The 27,500-nt window shown below is 34.2% G+C and overlaps 1 protein-coding gene across 2 annotated transcripts; it reads left to right on the top strand.

Moving 5' to 3' along the window:
* The first annotated feature begins 19,472 nt into the window (after window positions 1-19,472).
* Window positions 19,473-27,141, top strand: LOC100789761 (DDB1- and CUL4-associated factor homolog 1). Of its 2 annotated transcripts, none has more exons than XM_006596069.4 (5): window positions 19,473-19,796; window positions 20,352-20,431; window positions 20,538-21,957; window positions 23,073-24,693; window positions 26,263-27,141. In XM_006596069.4, the coding sequence occupies exons 1-4, from the start codon at window positions 19,572-19,574 to the stop codon at window positions 23,496-23,498; spliced, it is 2,151 nt and encodes a 716-aa protein (XP_006596132.1). In that variant the 5' UTR covers window positions 19,473-19,571; the 3' UTR covers window positions 23,499-24,693; window positions 26,263-27,141. The 2 variants fall into 2 exon arrangements, with proteins under 2 accessions (XP_006596132.1, XP_006596131.1); XM_006596068.4 differs by having other exon boundaries at window positions 26,252-27,141.
* The last annotated feature ends 359 nt before the right edge of the window (window positions 27,142-27,500 follow it).

Here is a 27,500-nt window from a genome sequence, read left to right as displayed (position 1 = left end):
TTTCTAGTAAACCTCTATCTTAATCATCCTTAAGCAAGTCAGTTTATGAAAAAGAGTTGATGGATTTGGTTTTGGCCAACAAAATTGGCTAGCCAAGTTGCTTGGGTATGAGTTTGATATTGTATACAAGGTTGGGGCAACCAATAAAGTGATTGATGCACTTTTTCGAAAGGATGAGGAAAAGGAATTATAAGTTTTATCTAGGCCATATTGGTAGGATATAACTGAGATAGATAAAGAGGTGCAAGTTGATCAAATACTATAAAAAATTATAGAGGAGATCAAACAAGATTCTAACAACCATGGGAAGTACACATTGGAACATGACATGCTATACTACAAGGGGAAATTGGTATTGGTAGCAACTTCAACTTGGATTTCTAGGCTATTGCAAGAGTTTTCATTCATCTCTTTCGGGGGGAACATTTAGGAGTATACAAGAGTTATAGACAAATTGCCTAGTCATTGTACTGGAAGGATATGAAAAGGAAAGTTACATAATTTGTGGTAGCAATATCAAGCTTCATCACTAGCTGGACTTCTTCATCCTCTCCCTATACAAAATGTTGTTTGGGAGGACATTAGTATGGATTTTGTGGTGGGTCTACCGAAATCTAAGGGGTTTGATGTTATCCTAGTGGTAGTGGATAGATTGAGTAAGTACAACTATTTTATCTTGCTCAAACATCCATATTCAGCTAGGTCAGTGGTTGGTGTGTTTGCATGAGAAGGGGTAAGTTTACATGGAGTACCAACATCAACATCTATTATTACTGATAGGGACTTGATTTTTCTCAGTCAGTTTTTGCAGGAGTTATTTAAAAGGCAAGGAACTACTTTGAGGATGAGTATTGCATATCATGCAAAGTTAGATGGCCAGATAGAAGTCCTAAATAGAATGCTGGAGATGTACTTATGGTGTTTCAGTTTGGAGCAACCCAAGATATGGGCAAAATTTATACTATGGGCAGAATACTGGTATAATACCAGTTATCATGGGGTAGCTAAATGCACACCTTTTGAGGTAGTGTATGGTCGAGCTCCACCTTCTTTGGCAAGGTTCATTCCAGGAGAGATATTAGTGGACGCTATAGCCTAAGATTTAATGGAAAGAGATGAAGCATTAAAATAACTGAAATACCACTTGGAGAGAGCTCAAGATCGTATGGTCAAAAATGAAAATAACCACAAAATACCCTTTAAGGTCAAGGTAGGGGATTGGGTGTCTCTAAAAATCTGATCTCATAGGCACACTTCTATGCCTACCAGATTGCACCCCAAGTTGTCAACTCGATATTATAGTCCTTTTTCTGGTTATCAAATAGATTGGGGTAGTAGCCTTTCAACTACAACTGCTAGCCCAAGCTAGAATCCATCCTGTTTTTCATGTTTCTCAACTTAAGTTGGCTATAGGGTATTGCTTAGTGGAAGTTGAACTTCCAACAGAATTACAAGGATCTTCAGCAGGTTGGCAACCCACTAAGGTGCTGGGAACTTGAATGATCAACCAAGGAAATGATCAGGTGCAACATATATTGGTTTAGTGGCAAGAAAAATCACCTGAAGAGGCAACATGGGAGGACAAAACTGCTATTCAACAATAATTTCCTGAATTCAAACAAATTAAGCCTAAAGCCCTGTTAATATATCAGTAGGGGTGAGAATAGGCCAGACCAGACCAGGCTTTGAAAGGCTTGAGCCTAGCCTACGATGAATATTTGAGGCCTGAGTCTGGCCTATAGCCTATCAAAGACTTTTATTTTGGCTCGGCCTGGCCTTTTTAAAAGCCTGACCTGGCCTGATAGCCTTTTTAAAAGCCTTATTCGCAATAAATATTTAATATTTTATGGAATAGGAACGTAATAGGAAAGTTAAAGAAAAAGGAAAGTCAATCAAAATAATGAGGAATATAAAAGGGTACATGACTCACACCTAAATTGTAATTAAATTCCTTGATTATAGGAATAGAAGTTATGGAGCAGTAATGTGTAATCAAAGTCTAATAGTTTCAAAAAAAAATTAATTGTATTCAAAAAATAATATAAGTATATATATATATATATATATATATATATATATATATATATATATATATATATATATAGGTTGGCCTATCAGGCTTATAAGGCTTTTTAATAAGCCTAAGCCTGATCTATTTAATTTAATAGGCTTTTAAAAAAGCCTGAGCCTAACCTTTTAATCAAATAGGTCAGTTCAGGCCAGACTTTATGTAGGTCAGGTCATAGGCCCTTGTAGGCCTGCCTGGCCTATTCCCACCCCTATATATCAGAGAAGGCAGATAGCCCATTAAGGGGCATTAACTGTAAATAGGGAGAGTTTTAACAGAATATAACAGAATAATGGGAAGGGTTGTTATGGCAGTTAAATCAATTAGAGAGTCTGCTAGAACAGTTAGGCAGGGGAGGTTTATAAATACGTTTTTGTAAGAGGAGGAGCTAAGCATTGATAACTTTGAAAACAGGAACAAATTCCTGTGTTGAAGGAGATAAGCTCTTTGTGTAAGTGTTGTTGTATGATCTTCGTCAATAATACTGAGAGCACCATCTTAGTGTGTTGATAACAAATTCTTCTCTCTTTTCTTCTCTATTTCTCCATTTTTTTGCTTACTGTGTGAGAAGGTTCCTAACAATGTTCTAGGAGCTAGGAATATTTTCTTGGATGAGCTACTCTAAGAATATAGTTATACAACTTATTCGTGACTCATTAGTCTCAATCGAAGGGAATAAAATATCTTCATTATTAGGTTGTTTGATAAGGGTTTAAAGGAGTACATTTTTATGACTATGTTTGGTTTTCTTGTAAAGGAGGGGTAAAAAATAAAAGGAGTAAAATTTTCTAATCTAATTTTAGGGAGTTGATATTGTATTTCTAAATAGGCTAGAACTTCTTCCCCTATTCTCTGTCTCTCATGGCTTCATCATCCTTTGTTATCTCCACCACCGGTCACCCTGAGTCTGCCATTAGAGCATGGAACTGGTACTAGCAAATTGATTGGTGATTGCCGTGATTATTAGAGAAAGGGGTAATTCTGTCTATACTGATATAAGTAGGGGGAATAATTGTAATTTCACAATAAGAGAGTTTTCTATGAGATAAATACTCTGTAATTTCAGTTTTCACAAGATATGTAATTCCGTTATTCTATTTTTTCCTCCATCTCTTTCTTGCTCATCTTCTCCACTTTTCTTGGTGAGTTTGTGTGTGTGATTCAAGTTTTCATTGCTTGATTTGTGCTAGATTAATGTTCTAGATCCAACAGTGATTAGAACTTAGCCAATGAATGACAATCATTCTCCGTGTGGCAGTAGGTTCTCTTCTTTGCCATGGTGAGGAATGCACTATGATGAAAAAGTTACTGGAAGTACATTTGCGACTATGGTATGGAAAGAGATGCATTTCTCTATAACTCCTATGGTTTGGGTTACACAGGATGGAATCAAAGGGAATGTTGTCAATCTGTCATAGATGGCTTTGGCAGCTAAGGTTAGGGCCATAACAACAATGAACCTCTACAGTAGTATTGATTATTAACTAATGAACCAAATGTGTTGGTTTGGTTGAAGGGTGTTGTGGAGGGCAAGGTGTATCCAAATTTTCTTTATTTACTTTATAATTTTGCATTTATGACTGATCTTTTTATTGCATGTCAAAAATTATTTTGTGGCCAGGTTATTATAAACTCCGAAGTATGGGAACTGCGCAGGTTCAGACTGCTTCTTAGTGTTCCTTCATTAGATCAAACAACAATAACATTTAATGCTCATGGAGATGTAATATATGCTATTCTAAGGATAAATATTAAGGATGTAATGTCTGATAAATTTCACACACGTTGGGTCAAGCATCCTCTTTTTGCAGCTTTCCGCATAGTGGATGCAATAAATTATTCTGATATTGCTACTATTCCAGTGGATGACTGTGTTATTGATTTTGCAACCGAGCCAACAGATTCGTTTGTAGGGCTGCTTACTATGTCAGAGAATGATGACTATGTTGAAGGTGGAGATGTAGATGATATGTGTGGCAATGTCATAGCCTATGAAATTGGTTATCAAACACCAACAAATAATGATTCTAATCTTCATGATGTTGGGAATAAATTTATATATTTACGATCCAAGTCATCATGTAATTAATTTTAATTTTAATAATAAAGTATTAATTTATTTTCATTGTCATATTTCACTATTTGATTAAATGGTGCATTTGATAATGTCATTGATTAAAATTAAAGATTTGTTATTATAATATAGATTATGATAATGAGAAACAAGTCTGTTCTAATTTTAATTTAAACCATTCTTGATGATAAGATTATTGTAAATATGATATCAATAATCCGAATAGATTAATATATATGTGATAGTATTTATTGGATAAATATTAATAGATCTCATTTATTAATTTGCATATATAGATGAGTCACATGTTGATGTGATCATTGAACTGACTCAATTGAAATTTTCTAATGGTTAAAATTTACCATAAACTGTCAATAGAAAATTTTCAAGAAGAGGTATAATAGTTTTCTTTGACCTGAGATTGTCATAGTAATTAACAGGTTATTTGTTGTATTTTGATTCCGGACACCTAATGTTTCAAAGCATTTGTTAAATGGATATTGATTAATCAAGAAAAATAAAAAAGGAATCCATCAACTCTTGGTAATGAGTTTGAGCTCTATGAATAAAAATTATATCCTGGCCAAGAAAATTAAATGAAAGAATTATGAGTTAACTCAAAAGGGTTTGACAGTAATACCATACTCTAGAGTTAACCTAGAGTTGTAAAGATGAAAGAAATTATTACACTACTCTTCTAATGGTTCTTGAAAGTAAAATGTCACTTCATGTTATCCAGACGTTAAGGAGTGTTGCTAGACGCCTACCTTGATTAGTATATCAATTTGATTAATATATTACCGGCTTAGTATTGAACCTATGGGGTCACACACAAACGAGTATTCTAATCTCTGTTAAAGAAACTATTTTAATATTTGATGATTAATTAAATTAGAGAATTTAATATGATCAAATGATTAATTGATTTCAAAAGGTGGAATATTATTATATTTTTGCTAGCACTAAAAATAATATGAAAGATTTGATAAAAGAAGAGAAACAAACATGTATGATTTTGTATTTGGAATTTGGGTTGAAAAGACGGCTAGATACAAGTTTGACTTGGTCAATTATTATTTCAATTTTAATTGCTAAATGGTTAGCAATAAAAGGTAACAAGAAATAATATAGTATAAAAAAAGATATTATCAATAATGATTTTGATTTGATCAGAAATTTGGTATCCTTAGCGTGCTATAAATAGAGTCTTCGGCTGCACGTTGAAATGCTTCTGAAAACATCACTTTTCTATTCTTATTTTTTCACTTGTTAACGTTGTTGATGAATAGAGGTTAATCTCCGTGTGGATACATGTAGAGTCTTCACACTATTGAAAAATTATTTTTGCTTCAAGAGTTCATCAACATGTACGCTCTTTAAATGTTGTTTGTTTATAATATAATTTTAAATACAAAACAGATCCTTTTATTTCGCAATGTGTGTTTTTGAATACCTATTTTCCTTCACATGACACTAATAACGATGATGATAGTGTTAGTGAGCTTGATGAAGATGAATATTTCATCATGGATGATATTAGCTAAATGTAACGAACATGATTAAGATAGCCAAGTACTAGCATTTGAATATAAAATTTCAATCCAAAAGATATAACATACATTTAATTTAATGTATAGTGAGAATTGAATTTTTATCATTAGGTGATTTAAATGTAAAGGAAAAGATTCAATTTTAATAGATGAAGTCTATTTGAAAGTTATTTTTGTTTCAACTTTCAAGAAAACTTATTTATTATAGTTGTTGACAATCTTTACTATAAATAAAAAGAATTAGGGGAGAAGACACACGTGAAGAGAAAGTGCGTGAAAAGAGGAATTTTGAAACAAAGTTATTTTGTTTAAGAGAAAAATGTCTTTGTGTGAAAGTGTTATCACTTTTTGTAACTATTGAGTGAAATACTATGGTTTGTAGAGTAATATAGAATTTTAGTGTGAGTTACAATCTTGTCATCTTTGTAGTGTTCTCATAATGCTTTGTGAGTGTGTAATTTTATTTGAGGAAAAATTGATTATTTAGCAACAAGAAAGTTTTGGTTTTGAGGATTAATTATTAATCAAATTGTTTGAGAGGATGTAATTATTGTTATTTATTTCTTCTTTATATTCATTTTAATTTTTAGGAAAAAATAATTTTTTGGTTCTAAATTTTGCCATGTTAAAGTAAATGGTCAAGTAACTGCATATATCGTTTCAAAACAGTGTTTTCCTCATACTTTGCTATCTTCTTGCTGTCTCTCGATTTTGGATCAGAGATACATATGGGTTGTATTAATGTAAAATTGAAGAAATGGATTTTATTCTTTGGTTGTACATTGATACTACTTGGGGCATCTGTGTTGGATGTCGAACATTCTATTTATTAATTGCACAAAAATGTTTTATGAACATTATTTTAAATTTTTATTTAAACTAGGCTTTATGGTAATAACTTCAGTGTCTACTATTTGTGTATAAAATTTTGAATTTTTTCTTCCAATCTAACAGTACGAAAGGAAGTTTTAAGATAATAAATTACGTTATATGATTATCATGGAGGCACAATATTTTGATAATTTTGTCATAGAACAAATTTAAGTTTTAGTGAAGAAGGTGATGTTATATATATATATATATATATATATATATGTTTAACATATGTTTTTATTTGTAGAATATTATCTAATATTAAAATATTATATTAAAGACTAAATTGATAAAATTTAAAAATAATTTAAGGATTTTTTGACAAAATAAAGAAACAATTAAGTTATAAATGAGCTCAAGTTCAGACTCTTTTTTTAACAAGTCAAATCCAAGGTTTTAGTTGAATTCAAACCCTAAATGTCACCAATATTTTTTCATGAATCAAGTCTAAATATATCTGGTGCTTGACTCGTTTACACTCTTAAAAAATATTTAACTAATTTAAAAAGCTAATTTAATTCGTTTATAATTATAAGAAAATTAAATGCATAAATAAAATATAGTTTTGTATGTTCGCAAGTATATCTTATGTCATCTCGATCACTAAAAGTTCTTAGTAGACTCCATAAATGTTGAATTCCTTTTAGGAAGGTATCAAATAGTCAAATCCCACATCAAAGACACAAAAAATAAAAGATAAAAATAAAATATTGAAAATGATAGAATAAAAGAGATAAAATATTTATGAAAAATTCTTAAAAATACTGTTGTTAAAAGAATAACAGTTAAAAAACATTATCATTTAAAGTAATTATTCTAATATATGAGATAAATTATAAAAGAACAAAAAATTAAATGTCTCAACTGTTAATTTTATTTTTCAACTATTTCTATAAATAAATATTAATACTATATATAACACGAGTCATTGGATCATGAGTTCATGATTGCATGGTCAAATATTATGGAAAACTCATGTTGAATTTTTCTAAAATTTTCTTAATATAACGATAATTATATATTACCAGTATAATTAGTCTCTTATTCAAGTGAATTCTAACGTCTACAAAAATCTTTCGGAAGAGGAGATAGAACCCTCTAGAATGTCCATGATGAATTTATGGCATTGCTCATATTTTGAATCATACATTTCCTACGAGGAACCTAAACAAACCAAAAACTTTTTTTCAGAGAAAACTTTTCTCTCGCAAAAACTTCTTAAAGCAGTTGAAAAATGGAAAGAAGACAAGAAATGTCAAGGACAAAGTTTTCTAAATAATGAAGCAGATCCTGATGACACTGACGAAGATGATCAATATATTTTCAGACAAAAATTATTCTCATCAATAGATAAAGAAAATTCAGATATAGAATATGATATGATGATTTCAAACTCTTTTTTTTTCTTTCTTTTTTTTTTTTATAAAAAAATAGAATAGAAGAACCTTTTAGGTTTTTTGGATATTAAGCTGAGTACTAAAGATCACTAACAACCCACACTCTTTGGGTCTTACGAAGTTCTTATTTTCCTCCAAGTACTAGCCTAATCATAAGGTACTTCTATTGTTTTCAAAAATAGATATCAAGGACACACCTTTGCAAGCTTACAAATCCCAGGTTTTCTTAAAAAAAATAAAGTAAAATGTTTAAGTTCTAAATCATATTTGCATTTTCTAAATGAAGACAACTAAGGCCCCTTGAGGACGCCTTCAAAGAATTTAGCCGATCATAGTAGATATCATACTTATAGATTGAAAGAAGATCAAGGGGGAAGAGGGAGAGATCCGAAGGAAGTTGGATATTATTGTTCGCCAAAAACTATTACAAACATTCACTTTTTCTTTCTTTCACTAGTTTTCTAGTGTCTGTCTATCGTGTATTACAACTAAGCCCTGAGGTTCTTTATATAGAGAAAGCAGAAAGAAAACGACAAAAGGTCCCTTCAGTCAAGAATAGTAAAAATACTATTCATTTACTTTGTCATAGGGCCCATTTTACAATACATATTTATGGATAGACTCAGTGTCAGAGTCTTGGCAAAAGCAAAGATTCCTGCTTAAATTTACAGTTGTATTTTGACAGGATGCTTCAGTCTTCTAAACTCTTTGGTGACTTTGTAATAGTAACAATTTCTTCTTCTTGGATGTTTCCAGAGCAGAAAATATCTGATGAGTCTTCCATGGAAAGATCAATGGATGGAAAAGGAGGAGTTTTTTGTCCATGACATCCACTGACTTCATAGATCTCTTTATCTTTCTTCTCTTTCTGGAAGAATTGAACCACTTTATTGTTATGATCAATCAGGAAAGGAATAAAAAACTTCCCATTGTATGATGGCTGGAAGAGCTTTGTGTCGTAGGTTTCTCTTATCAGGTCAAACTCTCGTTAGTCTGAATTTGAGAAAAATCATTGGTACCCTTGTATTTGTGCCCTCATGAGGCTGTATTGGTACTATATGTTACTCTGTACATTCCAAGTTTCATATTCATCATTGAATAGATAGGGAAAGTCTCTATGGTCCTCTAGTAGGAGTTTCATAACATGACATGGATAATTTTGAGCAGAAAAATTGCTCGAGCAGCTTATAATTTTGATGAAAATGTAATCCATCATTTCTGGCTTCATTAATTGAGGGGTTAAACCCTTCAAATCTGTCTGATGGAGGAATCAAGATTGATTCTAAGCATCCATAGTCCATAAAACTTTTTGTGGAAATTGCCAAGTCCTCATATCTGAAGGACTTGAACTGGTCCGTGTCTAATCTGGCTTTCCTGAAAAGAAAATTTATTTTGCAAGGACAATTAGTTTTGTCTTCACAGAATGGGGTTTTGTTGGTGCATCCAAATTTCTGGTTAAAGTAAGCATGCACACCTATGTAAAGACCCGAAATTTGGGTTTGGTTGTTGTGTACCATAAACAATAATTTTTGTATTTTCTTGAAGTTGTCTAGGATCAAGCTGTTTATTGGTTTGGGGACATTTGGGCTGACTGAGTCCTTGTAGGTTTTGTGGCAGGTTTTGGTTTGGTCAGCATTTATGACTATGGTTGTGGTTTTTGGCTCAAGGGCCTTCTTGATTTTATTAATGTTTGTGGTATTCAAGGGCTTTTTCTGCTTCTTCCCTTGAATAAAATCTTTTATAAATTGGGCTTTGAATACCCTCCTTTGCCAAGCAAAGGTCTTTGAAATTGGTGTAAACACCTTTATGGGATCCTGATAACAGAACAAAAGTTATATAACCTTTCCCAAAAGGAGGGGCTTTTTGTAAGGAGACGGACTCCTTGGTTATCTGCTATATAGAAATTCTATAAGGCACAAATTATGCCCTTTTTTACTGAATAGACAAATTGCTCATTATTGTTTGTGTGCTTTGGAATATTCCAAATATTATCAATAAGGCAATTGAATTTATCGTTGATGGCTTCTCTACCAGGGTAGTGAAACTCATTTGTAAGTACGGGCAATTCTTGATTGCCGAATTTTATTTTTTGTTTTATGTTTTGATAGAAGACCTTAGAAGGCTTCATCTTGTTGTATCCTTGCAAAACGAGAAAGAATATCAGCAACAACATTCTTAACTCCTTTTATGTGTTCAAAATTTATTTTTATTCTGTTATGATAAACATATTCTTGGAATAAAAGCCATCTTTTGTGAGGTTTTTTATAAGTATTTATCTGTTGACTACCATAAGCTACTATTGTTTCGCAATCAGTTCTTATGGTAATTTCGCTTTTATTGACCAGGAAGAGTTTAAATCCTTCTAAGGCATTTATCACAACATTTACTTCGTAATCTATAGAAGTTAAGTATACCTGTGGTTTTGTATGGTATTTTTCTAAAGCATACCTACAGATTTCTTCATCATGAATTTTTTCATATTTATTTTTCTTTTTCTTTAGGATGACTCCCCATCCTTGTTCACAACCATCACATTCTATGACCAGATAGTCAGAATCTAGTGGGAGAGATAGATATGGCAAATTGTTAACCATTTCTTTAATTTTCTGAACCGATTTTATATCCTCTGTACTAAATTTTCTTTATCCAGTTAAAGAGGTTTTGTTGTAAAGAGGAGCTATGTATTTCCCTAAGTCTTTAATGAAATTTCTTGCATAATTAAGCAGGCCTAGAAAGGCTCTTAGGGTTTTTATATCTTCCATTTTATCTGGAAAACCAAGAATTTTTTGGGAGATGTGAGGCTAAAGCCATATTTTTCCGTTTCCTATTTTTGTTCCTAGGAAAGAAATATGAGTCTTGCAAATCTCCATTTTTGACTTTGAGATAATTAAGCCAAAATTTTCAAATAAATGAAGAACTTGTTTAAGATGTAGATAATGTTCTTCTTTAGTTTTAAAAAAAAAAACAAGTACATCATCTATATATGTACACATAAATTCTTTGTAATTTCCAAAAATATTATTCATTTTTCTTTGGAAAATTTGTGGTGCATTTTTCAATCCGAAAGACATTATTTTCCATTCGAATAATCCTTCTAAACAAGAAAAGGCAATTAATTTTATTGAGTCAGGATGCATCTTAACTTGGTGAAATCCTGATTTTAAATCAAATTTTGAAAACCATTTGGCTTTCTGTATCCTATTTATCAACACATCTTTAGAAGGAATAATGTATCCATCTATGTGAGTGTTATCATTAAGTCTTTTATAATTATAGACCATTCTAGGTTTTCCTCTTTTTTTGTTCAGAATGTTTATTAACAATGAAAGCAGGGCTTCTGTGAGGACTAGTGCTAGGTATTATAACCTTTAGATCCAAGAGGGATTTTATGTGGTTTTTACATTCCTCTTGTTCAAAATTCTCATACTGAATATCTTTAGTTTTAATTATCAAGTCTGAGTTTATAATTTCTAATTTGCATATAATAGAATCTTTTTCCCAATATTTAGTATGATCTTCTCCTATTATGCTTGTTTTATTTAGTCCATCTATAATTTGTTGTATGTTATCGAAAGTTATAATTTTGTTGATTTTGATGGAATTGTAGTTGGATTCTGCTAAGGATAATTCATATTGTAGTTCAGTTTCTGTTTTTATGTTGTCTAAAATATTTTCATGGTAAGAATCATGGGATGTTTCTAAAGTGCTTATCCTACCATAATTTTGTGATTCTTTTATTGTACAACTACCAGGTATGTGACAAGGACATTGGTTACTGGTATTAGTGTTGGTGTTGGTGGGCATCACCACGCTTTGTTCGTAACTCTGATGTGAGTTCGTCTATTATGGGTAACATTTGTGAGTTTGTAGAAATTAATAAGTAATCTTTTATAATAGTGACTGATCTATTATTGTGTACGATAAAATCAAGTCCTAAAATCATTTTTTCTGTGGCTGGTTGCAAATCTACAACGTCTGCTTTGTTTATAAAAATTTTGTTGCTAAAAATGTCACAATTTGTAGATAATTGGATAGTGAAATTTCTGGTCTCTGTATCATTGGTTATTATGTCTCCAGACATGGTTCTGGTTTTAATTATTATGTTACTTCTAAAACAATTATGTTGGGGTACAACACTTTTGCATATGGAAGTAAATGAACAACCAGTATCTACCAAAGCCTGCAAGATTACTTCAGTTTGGTCAAAATTGTTTATTTTACGAAAATTTATTTTAGCCAAAATATGTAGGCTTTTATTATTCTTTTTATTGCAAATTATGGGAATGCAATTTTTGTTTTGTAGTTCCATAAGCCCACTTGTGTGTTTTTCAGAAAAATTTGGAGCTCTATTTTTTTTCAAAATTTTCGTAGAGAAAATCTACCGTTTTTTCAATTTGGTTTAATCTGGTTTCCAAAGTGGAAATCCTGTTATTTATAATTTTATTTCCTGAATCATTTTCCTTTTTAAAATCAGGAAAGTCAATTTTTAAAACTTTTTGAACGCAAGTTTTGCAAAAATTCTTGTAGCATAAACTACAATGAGCTCTTAACGTTTTGTGAGGATATCTTTTGCAAAAATGACATTCTTTGTGATTAGGTCCTATATGGAATTGTATCTCATGTTCACATTCATTTAATTCTATTTTGAGCATAAGGCTATATCCCAAATCATCAAGGATTTCTCCATAATGATTATATTTATCGTCCACTGGATAGAGATTAGTGTACTCATTTCTAGTGAATCCGTTTAAGATTTTATAATCTTTGTTAACTTTTTCTTTTTCTTCAGAAGTATAGTCAGACTAACTAACTATTGAATATATTTCTGAGTCAGTAGAGACTGTCTCATCTATGGGAATGAGATTCATCCTACAGCTTTTTATCAGTTATGCTTCTCTTGTAAACATATTGGTTTTGTTCGAACAATCTCTGGAGTAATGTCCTGGTTGGTGGCAAGCATAACATTCTAATTGCTTTGTATATGTTTTGTTATCTCTAAGTTTTCTAACATTCCTTTCTTTATTAAGAGTAGGTTTTCTAGAATTAGAGGCTCTAATTGAATACCTACGAGTTGGATTCTTTTTCCTAGAGGGTTGTCTATTGGGAGGTCTGTACTGAGGCCTTTTCATCCTAATTTCTTTATGGTATTGTTGTGGAGTGTAAATCTGTTTACCGATTTCTGAATCAGCCATCTTTATTTGTTTGTTAATGGCTATGTTGGTACATGTAACTTCCATCACTTTCATAATGTGTTGGATTCTAACAGTCAGATCATTCCAACTGTCTCTGATTTTTTGTCCTAATTTACTAGGGAGTTTTAGGAATAGTTTTTCTCACAAAGATTTATCGGTAAATCCTACTGCTATAGAGGCATACATTAGGTAATCTTGGGTAAATTCTTTTATTTGACCAAAGTAACTTATAGAGTGCCTTTCCAGGTTACCTAGGTAAATCTTTTGTCTGATGGTATTTCCATCATTTACAGATTGAGCTGTAAAGATTCTCTATATTAGGCTACAGAAATTGTAGATGTTTGGACCAAGGTCTACTAGATTTATTTTGATTTGTTCTAGGAAAGTTTGTTTAAATGATTTCTAGTAGGCTCTAGCTATATCTCCTAGATATGTTTCAGCTCTTGCTATCATGTCTTGGCTGGTGGATACATGATTTTCATGGTTCATCCTATAGTTTCTTATAATAGCAGAAGCCCACCGTTCTATGTAATTTGGAAGTAATTGAGGATCAACACTTCCTATGTTTAATAAAAGAGATGGCATATTAAATGTTGGTTCTATGGGTAGCCTTTTCCTTTTGGATTTTATATTATCTCCTAGAGCTAGGTCTACTGAAGTGATAATTTTTTCATGGGTAAGGAATTCCATCTGATAATCTTCCATACTTGTAATCAAATTGAGGGGTAAAATTTGAACTAGTACCAAAAGCATCGGCCATGAGACCTTTATAAGATTCAGGAAACAAAACTAATGATTCTGTTTCATCAATCTTGGAATTAATTTCTAAAGTATTTTTGAAGTTGATTTCTTTTTCGTAAAATTCGTGTAAATCAATCTTCTCAAGTAAATCTTCAATACTATATATATATATATATATATATATATATATATATATATATATATATATATATATATCTGAATTTTCTTTATCTATTGATAAGAATAATTTTTGCCTGAAAATATATTCATCAGTGTCATTAGGATTTGTTTCATTATTTACAAAACTTTGTCCTTGGCATTTCTTGTCTTCTTCCCATTTTTCAACTGCTTTAAGAAGTTTTTGGGAGAGAAAAGTTTTCTCTGAAAAAAAGTTTTCGGTTTGTTTAGGTTCCTCGTAGGAAATGTATGATTCAAAATGTGAGCAATGCCATAAATTCATCATGGACATTTTAGAGGGTTCCATCTCCTCTTTCGAAAGATTTTGTATGTCTTCATAATCAGTAAATCTTATTGAAAGACTATTTCTTCTATTTTTTATTATAGCTGATCCAGGAATGGTTATTGCACTCCTAGAGGATCCAACATCGATATGTGTTTGCCATTGATTATTTTGATTTCTGGAGGAATCAAAGATATCGGGCAGCAAAAATTGAATTCCATCAGATGATAAGGTTGTTACTAATGGATTAATGTTTATCCTATATCTAGGGGATATTTGATCACTTATTCTTCCTATGAAGGTGATATCTAAGTGTAAGTTATGTTCAACAAAGTTTCTTCCAAAACCTATTGTTTGCACTTCTAAGTGTATGTTTTGTATGAAATCACTAAGATTCATTGTGTAATTAGGGGCAATATACACCAGAGAGACTATTTGATTTAGATCTATTTCTATTATCCCTATTATGGTCTGAGAATTATTATCTCTGAACCTTTGATCGAATAGCACTACAAAAGCTTTAGCTCCCACAATAGATCTTGTTAGAGACCTGACGCCTTTGGCAATTAACCCTAGGTCTACATATATTCTGTTTGTACTAAGAAGTTGTCGTCCAGTTTGTCCTGAGATTAGTCTAATAATCTCATGTCTTCCATTAGTAAGATGAAAGTCGTCAATCCTTCTATATTTGTATAAACTAGTTCTATCAGAACTTAGCCAGTTTAGGTTGTATAAATGTCTAGGATTGAGGGAGTCTATCCTAGAATTTGACCCAATATCAATGTTGGATTTTATATCTACTATTTGTTCTAGTTGTCTGGTTTCGGAGTTTGTTCTTCTGAAGAATCTATCTAGGATTCCCGGGTGTTGGTTTATAGATTCAGTCACAGGGTTGTGTCCTAAAACTGTTTGTAAGGTTCCTGTGAATGGTATTGTTCTCATTTTCTTGGTTTTGCTAAGACAAATTTATTTGAGGTTTGGTTAGTGGTATTTTCTAAAGATAGTTTAGAGAGTTGTGTTGTAATTTTGTCGAGTTCGTTTGTAGAAAAACGAATTTGTTGATCTTTAAATTTAAGATTTTCCAAAATATCGTTAACTTTGTTTTCTAAAGTTTGTACCTTGTTAAACAGTAAATTTTGTGTTTTTTTAGACTTTCTAAAGTTTTAGATAAATCTTCAAAGGATTTTATTGAAAATTTATTAATAGAACTGTTAGTACCGGTTAGATCTCTATGTCTATCCAAAGCTAAATAACGGCTCTGATACCAAAGAGGTACCGAGTATAAACAAGGAAATAATTAAACAAGCTAGAAATAAAAACAAACAACAACGCCTTATCCCACTAGGTGGGGTCGGCTACATGGATCAACTTCCGCCATAATATTCTATCAAATACCATACTTCTATCCAAATCATTAAGTTCGAGATCCTTTTTGATAACCTCTCTTATAGTCTTTTTGGGTCTTCCTCTGCCTCGAATTGTTTGTCTTCTCTCCATCTAGTCTACTCTCCTCACTACAGAGTCTACCGGTCTTCTCTCTACATGCCCAAATCACCTAAGTCTATGTTCCACCATCTTCTCTACAATAGGCGCTACTCCAACCCTCTCTCTAATAGCTTCGTTTCTAATTTTATCCTGTCGAGTCTTACCACACATCCACCGCAACATCCTCATCTCTGCTACACCTACTTTATTCTCATGTTGGCTCTTGACCGCCCAACATTCTGTTCCGTACAAAATCGCCGGTCTTACCGCAGTTCGATAAAACTTTCCCTTTAGCTTGATCGGTACCTTTGCATCACATAACACCCCCGATGCTTTTCTCCATTTCATCCATCCTGCTTGAATACGATGATTCACATCCCCTTCAATTTCCCCATCATCCTGTATTACAAACCCAAGATATTTAAACCGTGTGACTTGAGGGATAATATGGTCTCCTATTTTCACCTCTGAGTTAGAAACCCTCCTTCTTTTGTTGAACTTACATTCCATATACTCCGATTTGCTTCTGCTTAGGCGAAAGCCATGTGTTTCTAGAGCTCGTCTCCAAGTTTCCAACCTCTCATTCAACTCCTCCCTCGACTCTCCAAGGAGGACTATGTCATCTGCAAAAAGCATGCATCTCGACGCTATCTCTTGGATTTGTTTCGTGAGGACATCCAGAATTAAGGTAAAAAGGTAGGGGCTAAGGGTTGACCCTTGATGCAAACCAATTGTGATGGGAAAATCGTCTGACTCTCCACCCTGTGTCCTAACACTAGTCGATACCCTATCATACATATCTTGGATAGCTCGAATATATGCAACCCTAACCCCTTTCTTCTCTAGAGCTTTCCACAAAATCTCTCTAGGCACTCTATCATACGCTTTCTCCAAGTCAATAAAAATCAAGTGCAAGTCTTGTTGGGCCATGCGATATTGCTCCATCACCCGCTGTAATAAATAAATCGCTTCCATGGTCGACCTTCCCGGCATGAAACCAAATTGATTCTCAGTAACTTGAGTCTCCTTTCTTAATCTCCGTTCGATCACTCTTTCCCATAATTTCATGGTATGACTCATGAGCTTGATTCCCCTATAATTTGCACAATTTTGTATATCCCCCTTGTTCTTATAGATTGGCACTAACGTGCTTCTCCTCCATTCCTCCGGCATGCGTTTTGACCTCATAATTTCGTTAAAGAGTTCGGTGAGCCACTCAAGACCTCTATCTCCAAGAGTTTTCCACACTTCAATAGGTATGTTGTCTGGCCCCACCGCCTTACCGTTACTCATTCTTTTCAACGCTTCCTTTACTTCCTGTTTCTGAATCCGACGATAGTACTTATAGTTTCGGTCCTCTTCTCTTGTGTCTAGACTGCTAGAGTCATATCCATATCCATCATTAAATAAGTTGTGGAAATACGCCTTCCACCTTTCCTTGATATCTTTTTCATGCACTAAGACTTTTCCTTCTTCATCCTTAACACACTTTACTTGATCCAAATCTCTAGTCTTCCTCTCTCTACCCTTAGCAAGCCTATATATAGATCTTTCTCCGTCCCTGGTTCCTAGAGCTTGGTATAGTCCGTCAAAAGCTTGGGCTCTTGCCTCACTCACCGCCTTTTTGGTTTCATTTCTAGCTATCTTATACTTATCCCAAGTTTCAGAATTTCTACACCTAGACCACTCCTTGAAACACTCCTTTTTTACTCTAACTTTGCTCTGAACATTTTCATTCCACCACCACGATTCTTTACCCCTAGGTCCAAAACCTCTAGATTCACCCAACGTCTCTTTAGCCACTTTAATAATCTCTTGGGACATCTTGTTCCACATATCATTTGCACTTCCTTGTGATTGTCCACACCATCCCTCCCATATCTTTTGTTGGAAGATTCCTTGTTTCTCACCCTTCAAGTGCCACCATTTGATCCTTGGTGCTACCATAGGACTTCTTCTCTTTGCCCTATCTCTAATTCTTACATCCATAACCAAAACTCTATGTTGGGTAGTCAAGCTCTCTCCTGGGATAACTTTACAGTTCAAGCAATACTTCCTATCAGACTTCCTGATAAGGAAGAAATCTATCTGAGAACATGTCCCTCCACTTTTGTAAGTGATAAGATGTTCCTCTCTTTTCTTAAACCATGTATTGGCTATAGAAAGATCCAAAGCCTCCGAAAACTCCAGGATGGATTTACCCTCCCCATTCATCTCCCCTAGGCCAAAACCCCCATGCACCCCCTCAAAACCTCTAGCCACGCTACCTACATGTCCATTGAGATCCCCTCCTAGGAAAACTTTCTCTCCTTGGGGTATCTCCTGAAGTACCCCTTCTAGATCCTCCCAAAATTTTACCTTAAAGTGTTCTGCTAACCCAACCTGAGGTGCGTACCCACTAATAACATTAAAGGTGTCCTGTCCCACTACCAATTTTAAGGCTATGATACGATCTCCTACTCTTCTTACATCCACGACATCCTTCTTCCACTCCTTGTCCACAATAATCCCTACCCCATTTCTTGATCTGATTTTTCCCGTATACCACAGCTTAAATCCCGAGTTGTCTAATTCTCTCGCTTTTTCACCTGTCCACTTAGTTTCTTGTAGGCACATAAAATTGATCTTCCTCCTCACCATAACATCCACTATTTCCATAGATTTTCCAGTAAGTGTGCCTATATTCCATGTACCAAAGCGAATCCTCCTGTCATGAACTAGCTTCTTTACCCACACCCGTTCACGAAAATGTGGGAACCCTTGCTTACTTTTCACTACATCCGGGCGGCGATGCAGCGGCCCTTGCTCTTTTGACACTGTACTCGAGCCATACAACGCGTTGCTTCCGGGCAACGACCTAACATTCACATTATTACGTAATTGATCCATGTCATAGAGATTCGACAAAGTTTAACGTTGGCTGTCGAAAGCCTAACACAACCCTCTCCTTTTATCCGGGCTTGGGACCGGCTAAGAATAGCAAAGCTAACCTAGGCAGGATTAGAAATAAAAACAAACAAGTAAATAATATAATATAGATCAGGAAAGGTGGCAGAACCTCATAATTAGATTATAATATATTATATCTGAAATAAAAAAAAATACACAATTATAAGAGTAAGTGATAAGCGGAAGAAAAAATTGATTTAAATAGATAGAGGACATTCCTCAAGTGTACACTGCAAGTTATTTCAGTTAAGAAAAATATAAAATATGATGATCCCAAACTTTTTTTTTGTCAAATATCATGGGAAACTCATGTTGAATTTTTCTAAAATTTTCTTAATACAATGATAATCATATATTACAAGTATAATTAGTCTCTTATTCAAGTGAATTCTAAGGTAAGAAAAAAACATTAACTTAATTTTTTATTTTTTATATTCAATTTAATTTTTTAAATTTTTTTGTTTAATTTAATCATTTAATTTTTAAAATTAATTTAATATGATTTTAAATATTTATAAAATATAATTTCTTAATATCATTAATCTAGTTCAGAAGTAATGATCAGATTGAGTGGATTGTAAAAATTAAAAAATCAAATTTGAATAAAAAAACTGAAGACTAAATCCAACAGAACCAATAAATTATTATTTTTTAAAGGTGAAACTGAAACTTGACCCTGCCTTCTCTGAGGTTCAAAACAAAACAAAGCCCTGTTTATGTTTAAAAACACTCCACTACACGGCAGTGCAAACTGACTCTGTCTCTGACTCCATTACTCTACAATGGCGACGAACGTAGATTGGGATGGTTCATCCCTTAGGGCGCTGAGCAAGTGCATACGCTCCCTCCAAATTGAACTCGAAGACCCAATTTTCCAAGCCAACCCCACCGTCTCAAACCTAATCGACCAACTCCACGACCTTCTTCAACCTCTCTCTTCCGCCCTAATTCACCAACATCCTTTTCGTGATCCTGCTTCTTCTCTGCCTCGCCATCACGAAAAGAAGGTATATTCATATCATATATATCACATACGCTTCTCATTATCTAATTGTTTGATTTCAACTCTGTGTGAGGATACTAATAAAGCTTTGAATTCTGTTGTTGGATTGAGCAGGATTAATGGTTTTTCCATGCACACAATATCATATCATCAATTGCCTCTTTTTTATATACATATTTTTGCCCTTTTCGATTTTTTTTTAAAAAAAACGTGATTTTTTTTATGCCCGAGGTTGAGGATATAGAGCTAATTTGTAACAAACTAATATTCCTAATTAGTTACTCTTAACAGATATATTCCTCATATTCAATAAATTCTGTCATAGTTTGTCTGTTTCTTGTCCATATGCCACTAACCTTAGAATCAAGGGCGTAGATCACATGGTTATAGTGTTTCAACATGGCTGTAGTACAATTACGTCTTTGGACTTTAGTTTTACATATTCGGGGATAATGATCACGTGGTTTTTCTAAGTTTGTTGCTTAAACTGAGATAGCCTAATAATGATCTGTGCTTTGAGACGGCAGTATTAATATATGTATGCAAGTTATATTTGTAGATTGATGGAGCTATTCCTACCTTAAGGCAGATTGAAATAGAAGCTATAGCTGCTGCCACCCCTATAACGTACCTTCCAAGGTATTCAGTGTTTTTGTATGATTGTCCTTTCCTGAATTTTCCCATATATTTGCAGTTTTATTTTCATCCTCCCATCTGAATGTTTTTGTTCTCTTTGAATAATCAGGGACCTTTTGCTCCTAATTCATGAACACCTACTGGCATCTGGATTGTTACAAACTGCTTCAATGTTGCTTAAAGAGGCTCAGTTGAAACCTTTGCCAACATTGGTTGCCCCATCTTCTCTTGTGCAACAACCCTACTCACAGGAAGCTCCTCCAATACAACTTCAGTGGCCTTCTGCTCCAGTTCCAGGATTTCTGTCTAAGAAATTAAATCTTAATGCAGAGGATAAGGATGTTGAATCTCAGTATGAGACTCCAATAATCTTGCCAATGAAACATAAGTTATCTGATTTAAAGGATATAGGAGTGTCGTCATCATCTGGAAAGCGATTGAATGTTGGGGATCTAGGATTTCATTCTCCTATTTGTCCAACTCCAAGTGTGATACGTAAAAGTAGCCTGCAGACTGATGCCACTGTGCTTTATACACCAAGTTCCAATCTGAGAAATCAACAAGGGCCCTGTACAGCTGATTATGTGGATGAGAGTCAAAGAAGTATGCCAAATCTAGGTCAGATTACACCATCCTCTCTGGTAATTAATGATCATCTGCCCAATTACCCAGAACGTATAACATTAGATTCTCTAGTGGTTCAGTATCTGCAGCATCAGCATTGCCAGTGCCCAACTCCTATTATCACTCTTCCATCACTTTCTCTTTTGCACCCTCATGTTTGTGCTGAACCCAAGCAAAGTCTTGATGCCCCTTCTAATGTGACATCTCGTCTTGGTACACGTGAATTTAAATTTATGTATCATGTACATGGAAATCGCAGGGATCGTAAATTTGTTTATAGCCAATTCAGACCATCGGGCACTGCTGCTGATGTTTACTCGTTAACAGGCATTACGTTTCTTGGGGACTCTCCTTTTATTGCTGTTGGAAACAACAGTGGAGACATCCAATTTTGGGATACTACTTCATTGAAGCACCATGACGACACCTATCATTATGAAGAATGTCACAGAGATCCCTTGACACTTATTCAGTCTTTTATTTCTGCTGACTGCCAGCTGTTGCTTTCTTCAAGTTCCGAAGATGTAAAGTTGTGGAATGTTTCATCATTTTTAAATGACAATGTTTGGGACGAATACGAAAATGTAATCCATTTTTTTCATGGATGCAAGGCTGCCAGGTTTAGCCACTCAGGGAATGTTTTTGCAGCCTTGTCATCGGAATCTGCACCACAGGAAATCAAGTTATATGATATCGAAACATGTGAGCTAGAGTCTATGTTGTTATATACTTCTACAAATTTTGCCAGTAGGGGTCATCTTTATTCTCCAATCCATTTTAGCCATTCTGACTCAATGCTGCTTTGGAATGGTGTCTTGTGGGACCGTAGGGTTTCTGGGCCTGTTCATCATTTTGATCAGTTGACAGACTTTGGGGGTGGAGGCTTTCATCCTGCTGGCAATGAGGTATTCCTAATCTTGCACCTGTCTTACAAAATAGAATGTATGCTGCAGGAAGTAGGAATGTTTTCTTGATCTGACTCACTGACTGCAAGTAAAGTTAGCTAGAAAATATAGGTATACTACTTACTCTGACATTGACTGATGAGTCTCAATTAAGGGGAATAAGAGATATAGAGAAGGGTTGATACTTGCTTTGGTAGGGGGTTATAGCAGTAAATTTTGATGAAAGTGACTTTGTTTTCTTTACTTGTAAAGGAGAGGTGAAAAGTTAAGGGGAGTAATATTTTCTGATTTTTTTTCCAATTTTGGGGCATAAATGTTACTGTACTTTCACTAGGTTAAAACTTCCCCCCTATTTTGTACCTCATACTCATAGCTTCACCATCCTTTGTTGTCTTTGCCACCAATGATCACGGCCATCAAATCATGGAATTGGTACCAACAAACTGATTGGTAGTTGTTGATGAGAACTTTAACCAATGAATGGTGATCATTCTGTCAGGCAGTAGGTTCTCTTCCCTGCCACAGTAGGGAGTGTGCCGTGGTAGAGAAGGTTTTAGGCAGCACCTTTGAGACTATGGCACAGAAAGTGATGGCTTTCTCTGTAACTCCTCTGGCTTGGGTCACTGGGGATGAGTAAAACCACAAGGGTTTTCGCTGTCACAGATGGCTTTGGCTCCTGAGGTTAGGGCTGTGGCTCCTGAGGTTAGTGCTTTGGCAACAATGAATCCCTATATCGTTGCGGCATGGATAAAGTTTCACCTATGCAGCAGTGCTAATGCCTTTCTGTTGCGACATTGTTTTGCTTGAAAGATGCAGGATCTATACTGATATTAAACAAGAAATGGTTCAGGGGTTAAAAGTTGATCCTCTTGCATTCTATTTCTTACCAAACAAGTAGGAATGAAAAATTTTATGCTATAACTCAGGATTTTTTTCCCTTTGCTATTTGAGTACTACTTAATTCTGTAATTATTTTCTTAAAACATTTTTTAAGGTGTACCAAACAAACCCTTCGCAGAAGTTCTTGTAGATCTAATTTGGGTTGGTTGAAGGATAATGTGGCATTTTTGAATGATCTTTTTATTGAATGTCAAAAAATGTTTTGTTGTAACTAGGTTATTATAAACTCTGAAGTGTGGGATCTGCGCAAGTTCAGACTTCTTCGTAGTGTACCTTCATTAGATCAAACAACAATAACATTTAATGCTCATGGAGATGTAATATATGCTATTCTAAGGAGAAATATTGAGGATGTAATGTCAGCATTTCACACACGCCGGGTCAAGCATCCGCTTTTTGCAGCTTTCCGCACTGTGGATGCAGTGAATTATTCTGATATTGCTACTACCCCAGTGGAACATTGTGTGCTTGATTTTACTACTGAGCCAACAGATTCATTTGTAGGGTTGGTTACTATAGCAAAACATGATTGGTATATTGAATATGAAGATTCAGATTCAGATGAAAGTCTTCTTCCAGAGACGTGGGGCTGTGTCAAAATCTATGAAATTGGTCATCGAAGTCCAACCAATGACGATTGATGACACAAGTAAAGAAAGGATGAACAAATTGTAAGTGAGCTTGATCATGGTAGATTGCTTGATGACGAAGATGGAGAGTTCATCATGGATGATGTATAGAGCTGGAAGGAAGAACTGGTATAGTGGGCATTGTAAATGAAGTCAACAAGGATGAAGATGAAGACAAATATTTGAATCTTTTTGTAGTGGTGAAGAAGATTTTGGTTTGGAGTATTAACTATTGATCAAATGGTTTGAGAGGCTTTAATTATTGTTATTTTTTCTTGTTTATATCCATTTTATGACGAGAAATTTTTGGTTCAAAATTTTGCTGTGTTAACTTCCATGAACAGATTCTCCATGCTTGGCTACATACTTCACCCAAAGAAAAAAGATTCTCCACCATAAAACTTATCTCTCATAATGCAATAATGCCAGTTTCTCTCTCCATCTTTGTCTCGTATCCATCCCCTCCTCTCTTTCTCTATTTACTGTTTTCTGGAAGCAGCTAAGCTAATCAGCTAAAGTGCTTAACATAGCAAAATCTTTTCTGGTATCCAGAGATCTGTTCTTAGCTTTTCTGCTTTGCTTTTAAATGCCTCAACTTTGTTACTTTCTGAGAATTTCCATCCGGGGCCTTTACTTGGCACTTTCCATAAATTTGGTCTTGCTTTTGCGTCACTGATTCACCCTGTTGTGTTCTAAACTTTTCCACTTTGATTTCAAGGCTGGTTGCAGAATAAATCAACATGCTTATTGAAACCCAGGAATAAAAAAACCAGCTTTGAGGTTCAAATTTGATATACTTTATAAAAGAGGATGGATTTGATTTTCTATTGGTCTTTGATTCTGGTTATCTTGGTTCATTGTTTGTGGAGTTGATGGGGTGGAAAGTTTAGGGGGTGCCTTGTTCTTGTGATCTTTGCTGGACTGTTGGTGGGTTTGGAGAGTGGAATTGGTGTTTCATCGGGGCACACAAGCAACATACCATTTGCTACCATCCACTGTGGTTAAAATGCTATAGGACAATGGTTTTAAAAAGTTAAGCTTTTTGATGCTCACCCTGATTTTAAATGCTCTAAAGAAGTCTGGGATTCAGGTGATGGTGGGTGTACCAAATGTCATGCTCTACACAATGGCTAACAGTACGTAAGCAGCTGAAAAATGGGTTTCCAAGAATGTTTCAGCTCATCTCATCTGGGGGAGTGGACATCAGGTAAATTACTCTTTTGTTACTATTGTCTGAATTATGTCGAGTTCAATCAACCATTGCTTTATGCAGTTCACAACTTTAGGTATGAATACATGGATTGTGCGATTCAACTATTATGTAATTCTGCATTTCATGTTGTGGATGAACTGTGTTAAGCTGTGAGTTTGGAGACTTTCAAATGATAGAAATTACTTGTCTTTCCTTGATGTACTTTTAGTGGAATACTCTGCGGAATCCTTTCAAATGTGTTTGGAATCATTAAAAATTAGCATTGCTTCAATTTTTTTAAATAGAATTATTTGACTTGGTTTGGTTAAGAAATCTATTCTAATTGATTTGGTTTTGAAATCAAATCCCCTCAAATCTGACCAAGTTTGAGTGATTTTCTATATGGACATCAGGTAAATTACCTTTGTAATTCATGATTTTCTATATATATATGAACCTTATTGCTATGAATGTGATTTTTATTGATCCAACCATTGAATTATATGTACATATAATCAAGATTTTCTGTGTCAAACTTTGTCAAAATTGAATAACAATAAGAAAGTAATCAAATGATCCATATTTTAATATATTTTGACAAGTTTATATTACATTGATTTTAATCTATATGAATAAGGTTTCAAATAATTTTGGATTGGTATGAAATTTTGTATATGTGATCCATCTGAAAGGAACTTTCAATTCAATGGTGGGTTTTAAGAAAATATTATCTAATTTAAAGTTATTGAATGGTGTAATAGTTGATCAAAGTTACACGGTGTAATTTGATCCCTTTTCATATATATATATATATATATATATATATATATATATATATGCAAGTCAATGTAAGATGAGTTGTTGTCCTTCTTTGGTCCTTATTGTCTAACATGAGAACGGGCAGATCAAGTGTTGCACTTATTGAACAGGATTTTATGGTCATTCCACTGGCATTTGGCATCCCTGAGGAATTTCTCAGTCCTAGATGAGTAAAATTAATGATCCTCCATTACTTGAAACTAAACTTGTTTTGACGTGTAATTTCAAATCTGAATTTATTGATCACTTCATGTCTCTGCTCTCTTGCTTTTCTGTTGTTTGTCTGTACCAAATTGATTATAGTTGCACAAGAGTGATTCAGACATGGTGCTAAATTCTTGTCCACTAGTATTAATTCTTGGCCAATGTTTGATGAAATGAGAACATAAAAGTACGACATGGTTTATCAAATTCCATGAGTATCACTGTGTGAGCTGGTGGTGTGAAAACATATTATGTTTATTTACTCTGTTCCATTTTTAAAATTAAATGGTTGCAATGTCTTCGTAATTTTGTCAGAGGTTGAGTGTAGTTAGATCTCATAAGAAGTTAAGATTGAAAATATTGAGTGTAGTTAGATCTCATAAGAAGTTAAGATTGAAATATTTTCCTTCTGATGGAGGGAAATCAAGGAAGCCTATGTTTTCTACTTTAGAAATGTTTATTTCCCCAATTGTCAAATTACTGATTATTCATATGTCAGTGTTGCAATTCCTATATTTTCTCAAAAATTATTTTTTGTAATTTTTTCAAGGTATGTTGCAGTGGGAATGAACCTTGTCAACTTAAAATGGTACCTTGGAAGCTATGACACTTCCAGATCTTCAAACCATCCAATCAGCCCTTGTTAAAACTGGTTTAGGCAATCAGGTTAAAGTCACAGTCTCTCTAAATGCCAACGTGTAGCAGAGTGCTCAAGTACCTTCTGATGGTGACTTCAGGCAAGACATCCATGATCTCATGGTGCAGACTGTCAAGTTCTTGAGCCAGAACAATCTATATCCTTTCATCAGCCTCTACTGAGACCCCAAGTTTCCTGTTGATTATGCCTTTTTCAATGGCTTTCAGTCTCCCATAATTGAAGAAGGAAGGATCTATGACAATGCCTTTGATGCCAACCATGATACTCTAGTTTGGGCACTGCAGAGAATGGTTTTGGAAACATGCCCACAATTGTAGGTGAAGCTGGGTGGCCTGCGGATAGAGACAGAAATGCAAACCTTCAATACGCACAACGGTCTAACCAAAGCTTTATGTCGCGTTACATTGCTGGAAAGGGGACACCAATGAGGCCTGGTCCTATGGATGTTTACTTGTTTAGTCTCTACCAAATAGAGTATAAAGGATTAGAAATAACTCACTAGACCAAATAAATTAATTATTTAATATACAATAAATATGATATATATACTGCATTAATTATTTTTATTTATTAATATCAGTTCATGCGGTTAAATAAGCGACCATTGACCTACTAACCCAATACCTAGGTTGATCACTGGTCCAAGTTTCAAAACTATGGTAGACAGTACTTCATTTTTCATATTCAACATCTGGGTTTGTGCTAATATATGTAAAACCTGTTGAAGATCACAAAAACTTATTTGTGTAGTGTTAAATAATTGACAATATTTTTTAAAGTTATTTTGGTACAAGAATTCTTCATTTCTAAGTAAGCTATTCTTTTTGGTTGAGATTCTCTAGAATAGGAATTTTAGTTTGGTTAATATTTGACATTTTCAAAAATAATATATTTATGAAATTATTGAGAAAGTTTTATCCCCGTGAAAATGTAAAACTTATTTGTGTAGTGTTAAATAGACATGGCAAGAAAATCCGTATCCGTGGGTACCCGTCCGAATCCGTCCCGACTTTGACGGGTAATACCCGAGTTGACCGGGTATGGGTACGGGTTCGGGTTTTTCCCGATAACCAAAAGTCGGGTACGGGTACTAGTATGGGATTACTAGACCCGTCCCGACCTCGAACCCGAACCCGCCTTG

The sequence above is a fragment of the Glycine max genome, chromosome 14 (assembly GCF_000004515.6).
Source record: "Glycine max cultivar Williams 82 chromosome 14, Glycine_max_v4.0, whole genome shotgun sequence".
NCBI lineage: Eukaryota > Viridiplantae > Streptophyta > Magnoliopsida > Fabales > Fabaceae > Glycine > Glycine max.
Note: the sequence above shows the minus strand (reverse complement) of the source record. Positions and strands in the feature narration are given on the sequence as shown.